The sequence below is a fragment of the Peromyscus leucopus genome, chromosome 9 (assembly GCF_004664715.2).
Source record: "Peromyscus leucopus breed LL Stock chromosome 9, UCI_PerLeu_2.1, whole genome shotgun sequence".
Lineage (NCBI taxonomy): Eukaryota > Metazoa > Chordata > Mammalia > Rodentia > Cricetidae > Peromyscus > Peromyscus leucopus.
In genome coordinates, this window is record NC_051070.1 from 70,187,680 (window position 1) to 70,194,949 (window position 7,270).

Below are 7,270 nucleotides of genomic sequence, written 5' to 3' on the forward strand. Positions count from 1 at the left end.
CAAAGAGCTCTAGCCAGGGATGCCATTACAACAATGTGGAGATATGATGAGCAAGATCAAGGGCTCTGAGATGTGGGGTGGGTGGTGATAATTTCAGGAATCCCCTAAAATAACAGAAAAATCAGTAGACTCCAGCAGAGTCTGGAGCCTGATGGCCATTATCAATCACCTTATTTATAGAGGTTGGAATAATCCTCACATGTCCTGCAGTCTGTGATAATGGGTTCATGTTCCATACACTCTATTATGTCTTCTGTGCATTGGCCTTTCCACCTTTAACATGCTTGCAGCCTGAATCAGTTAGGACTTGGATGTAAAGTGAAACCATTCACTGTTGGATAACCTGTTGGACCACCCACTATATTCTGAGGAATAGTCGGGTTTGTCCCATCACCTCTTTCGAAAGGCCCTGTGCCAAATGACACCGTATCAGGGTCATACCTTTTCTAAAAACTTGGCCTGCTAAACTAGTATTTCATCTCAGTATCTGCAAACCTTGACCTTTGCAGCCCAACACTAGCTAAGACTCTAATGTTGACAGGGACTCACCCAGGTATAATGTCCTTAATTCTTCTGGGGATGGAATATTATTCTCATGTAATAAGGGGGATTTAAAGTCTCTATGACTAATAAGTCTCCCTACCTGAAACCTCACCTTTTAAAGACAGTGTCACTAGAAGATACAGCTAGCTGGCGAAGTTCAGAGTGATCACATGGGCATCTTCCACCTTTCCTCAGCCTTACATATTAACAATAAAACATTGCTAATGCCTTGTGAAAGAAATTGTAACAGCAATTCAAGGAGAAATCACTTTACTAAAGCATTAACACCTATTCTCACCCAATTTTTCTTTCACCCCCCCTTGTTAGCCTAACTTCCTCTCTCTTTTCTCCCTCTCCTTCTCCTCCTGAGCCACATTTGTTTAGACACAAGATAGACACTACACTCTTCCATCTGATATTCATTGGCATGTTAGCTGTCATTCTGGCCTTGACTTCTCAGTTACACACTCGTTATAAAGGAAAAACACTGGACAGGCTAGCATGAATCCCACATGAAATGCTCCCTCAGCGAGAAACCTCCAAACATGAGCAATGTATGTAGGTAGTTTTCAAAATCATATTTTTCCCAGACAAGGTCATTTGTAGAACACTTTATATTTCTTCTTGTTGCACAAAAGGCTTTCACAATATGATTACAGAAAGAGGACAAAATTAAAACAATCTGGTCTACCCTATTGGATCACAATTCTATTTTTGAAAAAAATCAATGTGAGACATGTTATTTAAAAGTTGGTTAAGCAGTTAGGCTTTCTATAAAAATAACGCAAAAATGATTCTGCAAGTTTAACAATTTAACAGTAGAATTACTTATTTGGTCTGAAGGTAATTTAATAGTTTCCTCATCTCAACCCCCCCCCCAAAAAAAAACACTAGATTGAGAAGATATATTGAATTGTGTTTTGCTTTTTTCCTCTGCATGTTCTGAACATTTTATCTCAGACAGTTTTTAATCAAGTGGCTGAGTCCTATTGATCTGCCTGGGTACAAACTGTGGGTCGATGGGAGATGCTTTTCAAGTGCTTGTCTTTGGTCACTCTGAGCTCTGGACTACAGACATGCACTAATGCATCTGGCTCCCAGTGCTTCCCCACCTCCACCTGGATCCACTCCTCTTCTGTCTCTCATTAGAAAAGAACAGGCTTCTAAGAGATAACAACAAAATATAACAAAATAAACTGTACTAAGATAAAATAAAATAAAATAGAGCCTATCACATCTGACAATGGTAGGAAAAGAGACCAAGAGAAGGTACAAGAATCATAGACCCAGTCATTCACTTTCTCAGGAGTCCCACAAAAACACTAAACATCAGAGTGCCTGGTGCAGACCCACATGGGCCATGAACATGCACACTTGTCATAACTGATCAGGATAGACATTGCGTACGAACTGCACTAAGGACTTTTCCCAGCCCCTCTCCTGTGCTGCCACAGCCCCGGCTCCCCCTGTCTGTGGAGTCTTTCCTCAGAGCCTCCATGTGGTTGAGGTTTTTGTGGGGCTCTTGCAGACACCTCTGCCACTGTGCCCTTGCTCATAGCACAGAAATACACCCCTGAGTCCTCCACCTGTGCATCTGTGATGATGAGTCCAACGGAACTTTCTGAAGTCTGGAAATTGAGAGAATAACGGCCCTCTGTTGCATTTTCCTTTTTGTAAGACTCCTGACGAATAAGGAAAACCATTTCCCCACTTGCTGTGTGCTTGTACCAGAACAAGTAGTAAGTACTTTCCCGGGTTTCGTACACACAGTCCAGTGTCACAGTCTTCTTCTCCATCACAGACACTGAAGTCTGAGCCTGAGTTACCTTCTGGGCCATGCTGGTTGCTGATGGAAAGAACACAGAGACATCAACCCTTAGCTGTGACAACAATGGGGGCCTGAAGGATGAAGTAGCTTATGAGCCAGAGTTCTGATGATCCCGCCCTTCTGAGTCTCAGCAGAGGACAATGACCTCCACTGCCTATGACCTTAAGGTCACAGGGCCCAGTCCTGTACTGGGGAAAATGCTTACCAAAGCAAATGGAGCTGAAGGTTGCTCCCAGCAGGCTAAGAGTCAGCATATTGTTAGCTCTTGTCTATGTTCTGTCTTAACCCAGATCTTAATCTGTCCTTTGTGCTGAAGAGGAACAAGCACAGGTTACTGGTCTATGAGGTGCAACCACTCCAACAGGAAGTGCAGTTGGCAGTTATGGGTCAGGTTTAATTGTGCCCTGTCACACCTCCCTGTGTGGGCGTGGCAGAATGCTAGACTGTCTGGAGGATCTGTTGGTCTCACTATAATGCACTGGAAGCCATCAGTAGTAACATGGACTGATTTTCAGATCATTCTTTTTTGAAGGATAATACAGGATATGTGATTTATTATGAAATCTAATAATACATGGATGACATAGCCATGTTCCTTTTGGTCTTATGGATGCATCCATAAGATGGAAAAAAATGGTTGACAATTTAACAAGAATGTAAAACTTCACCTTAGTCTTTCTGCCTACATTTCTAATAAAAGAATTTGGCAAATTTATATGAGAAACATGTTTTTCTTAATGAAAGCTTTGACATCATATCTCCTAAGAAATAAAATCTGTCATATGTGTGCTCCATCAAATAACAAAAGGAAAGAAAACATACACACACAATCTGTCTTTGTATCTCTGTGTGTTTCATACTTACAAGAACAAATAAAAGTAAATTCACAAAATTTTATTGAATGACAATGACTCTTAAAACCTCCATATCTCATAAAATAAGCACACCAGCCATTTTTCCGTTTCTCCATGCTGCGTAGAATGGTATATTAAAAACTGTTTCACTCTAATAAAGTGGAAGTAGTATATTCTCCTCTAAGATCCGTGACTTCACTAGCCCTGGGCAGTTGACTAAATTTCTAGTATCAGGCACAATTTACTTCCTGTGGAGCAGGTCTTAAGTCCCATTAAATAGCTGTTGGTTACCACCAAGGTTTGAATACAACTATTGCAAGGTATGGATATCTTGCCATGTTGCTTATTGTTGTGGCTTATAGGTCACAGCTGGATAGGACGATTGATTGCTTCCTTCTCTTGGCAGCTTACATAGCACCTTCTTGTACCATGAATGGCAATCTGTAGGAGGGAGACTCTCAGGTTAGATCCATTCAAATCTTTGGAGTCCTGTGTCCAAAGTGTATGGTGTCTTCACCTGCAGGGACTTACCTTTCATCTCTGAGCGGTAACTAAGAGCAACAGCAATAGCCTGTATTGTTTTGAGAGTCACAGTATTGGGATTTTTGTTAGTCTATGGCTCTTATGGAGAGCAATGTCAGCCCAGCTGGCAGAATTTCATAAATAAATATATATATATATTTAATGTATATTGAAATTATGCCAGTTGGGCTGACAATGTATTCAAAATATATTATTACAGCATCATTACACATTGAATACATATATTATATTCTCTCTATTATATACATAATATATTTCATATATATATATATATCGTCACTCATCAAAGAAGCTTCTTTCTGCAGTAATGAAGCCTTTTGCAGAAAAACACAACTGGCACCAAATCATTTATGTGATGTTTAAAATTAAGATCTCTCTCATATATTAAGCAAGAAAAACACTTCCCTCCAAGATCATGCCACTGAACAGAGAGTGAAGGCTGGGGCGATGTGTTTAGAAGCAGTGGGTGGATTTGTAGTTATCAATAGCATAAAGGGACACCTCCCCCTTGTGGTTCCTCTCTGTACTGCAGCATGGTCTTCTCTTGTAATTTATCCTGGATCTTAAATTGCAGGTAGTAGAGAAGGATAGCACTGTAGTCTGAGTGAGGTTGCAAGAAGGGTACACCAAAGACTCTCTGCAGAGTTTACAAAGGTATCTAAGGTCACAGGGGTGGGCATTACCTTTGTCATTTCTTTGATGTGCGGAGAAAAGGGATTCCTTATGTTTCCCCAGTCTATGAATGTTCCTACCTCCCTTCATGATAATTTCAACATCTTAGAGCTTACTGTGAGCATGGCAAAGCATATTCTGAGATCTCTTCTTAGTATATGGTCGCTGTTTCCCTGGAGTCAGGCCTGAAGTCAGGATGTGCCCCTTGGTCAGATAATTTCCCCCTGTCTTCTGTCTTGCCTGGATCACCCTATTCATTTTTTATTTTTTATTTTTTTTATTTAATTTTTTTGAGACAAGGCTTCTCTGTGTAACTCTGGCTGCCCTGGAACTTACTCTGTAGACCAGGCTGGCCTCGAGCTCACAGCGATTTACCTGCCTCTGCCTCCCAAGTGCTGGGGTTAAAGGTGTGTGCCACCACTGCCTGACATCATCCCATTCCTTCTTTAAGAACTAATGTGATCTCCACCTCCTGACCTCCTGATGATAGTGCTTGCTTATCTCTTTAGAGGGAGTTCATGCCCACATCTTCTCCCACCACACCTGTACACATATCACTTCCTGTCCTTACCACGTCATAGAAACATCCTGGTCTCCCTTTCTCAAAAAAGATAAAAACAATAACATTCAAAGCAAGTTGTTAGTTTGGAGGACGATGAAACTAGCAAGTCTATCTGCAGTTATAAGATAGCTATGGACTGGTAGTTAAATAACTGAAATGTTACTCAGAGATAGCTACTATTTTTTGTGTTATGATGAACAGTCTCTAGATTTATTTTTTATTTTTATTGTTTCAGAATTTCATACTTGCATAATATGGGTTTTGATAAAATCCAAACTCCTTTTTCTTCTCTCCAATTTCCCACTTCCCCCAAACTACTATTCCATCTCAACTTCATGTGCTTTAAAAACAAAACAAACCCCACCGAGTCTACTCAATAGCTACATGGCTATAGGACCTTGTATTGGAGCATGGATAGCCTCTTAGGAGCCTCATTCCTGAGGAAAATGGACTATCCCTTAAATGTGTTCCTAATTAGTCTGAACAATAAAAACCCAGAATCAAATATTAGGGTGAAAGCTAAAAGATAGAGAAGTAGAGCGGCCAGCTACTGTCACTTCTTACCTCTATCGAAATCTCAGATGGAAAGGGCCAGGAACCTGTCTCTATAAATCCTCAGACTGAATGGTGGGGGCTCTTGTCTTCACCTGCCTTATATTCCTGTCTCCACTTCCCTAGTGTTAGTATTAAAGGCATAAGCCTCCCATGTGCTGGGATCAAAGGCATGATCCTCTCTAGTGCTGGGCTTAAAGGCTTGAGTCTCCCAGGTGCTGGGATTAAAGGTATGAGCCACTGCCTGGCACTGTTTCTCTTTTAGACTGGTTCAATCTCATGTAGCCCAGGGTGGCTTTGAAATCCCGATCTTCCTGTTTCTTCCAAGTGCTGGGATTAAAGATGTGTGCCATCACTGTCTGCCCTCTATGGTTAACTAGTGGCTAGTTCTGCCTTCTGATCTCCAGGCAAGCTTTATTTGTCAGAACACAAACAACATAACATACAACAATCTCTCTCCCAGTAGCCATTAATTGTCAGTAGCTCCTCGGGTAAGAGTGAGATTTACGAGGCCCTCCCTGCCATGGGGTGTATTGACCGGTGTGATCTTGTGTGTATAGTCACAGCTGCTGTGAGTTCAAGTGTACGACAACACTGTCACATCTGGAAAACACTGCAGATGTCCAGTCCCTCCGACTCTTACGATCCTTCTGCCTTCTCTTCCAAGATGGTTTCTGATCCTTAGAGACAAGGATTTGATATTATTGTCCCATGTAGACCTGAGCATTCCACAGTCTCTTATTCTCTGTACACTGATCATTTGCATGTCTCTGTATTAATTGCTATCTACTGTAAAAGTAACTTCTCTAATGATAGTTGAGAGATGCATTAATCTGTGGGTATGAAGTTGAGAACTTAGAGGTGGAGTATATGACTATGTCTGTTTAGCAGAGAAGGACTATTAGTTTATGACTCAGGGAGCCTAATGAGTATGTTTAGAGCCCACTCTACAGATGAGACTCATGCCTGGAACTGTGAACTGTGTCACTAGGTTTTCTGAGTTTTATTTTTTGCAATTTTTAAATTAATTCAAGAGTTCTTTAATAAATCTTTAGTACACAATGTTATTATTTGACAAAGCCACAAAATGTCATCTCAGGAAAGATATATTGTGCCTTTAACGTTATTGTATGTCTATTGAATTTCAAGTATACACATATAAATAATGACTATTCTCTTTCAGCGGGAAGAAAATAGTGCCATTGTTAATAGTGCAGACAGATTCCCTAGAGTCTGTCCTTTTGCAGGTTGTAATCAAAGTCATATTCATGCTGTTCTGAGAACTTTACCAGCAGAAACACTTACGATGCATGGATTTGTGGAAGGTCGGTCATTATCCCACTTGTCCTTAGTTTGCTGAAAACTATACAATAAAAGCCCCCAAATCATGGAGGATGTTCTTTCCTAAGCTAATCATCCAGATAATTAGGAATATAATTTTATTCAAAAAATGATGGATTGGATTATATCAGATTAAAAATGTTATGCATAGAAATCAAACTATCTGTAGAGTGAAGAGACAATCTACAGAGCAGGAGAAATTATCTTCCAACTATTCATCTGTCACAGGGGTAATTTGAAAACAACAAAAAAGACATTATGCAATTAATAACGAACAAAAGATCTGAGCAGAACAGAGAAGAAACACAAACAACCAAGGAGCAGATGAGGAATGCTCAATGTCATTAGCCATCGGTGAAACTCAAAAAAAAAAAC

The 7,270-nt window shown here is 40.4% G+C and overlaps 1 gene segment (V, D, J or C); it reads right to left on the reverse strand.

Annotated features, from left to right (window-relative positions):
• Positions 1-1,943: 1,943 nt before the first annotated feature.
• Positions 1,944-2,722, reverse strand: LOC119088529. The segment is given in 2 exon segments: positions 1,944-2,389; positions 2,577-2,722. Coding segments are annotated over 2 exon segments (480 nt in total).
• Between the last annotated feature and the right edge of the window lie 4,548 nt (positions 2,723-7,270).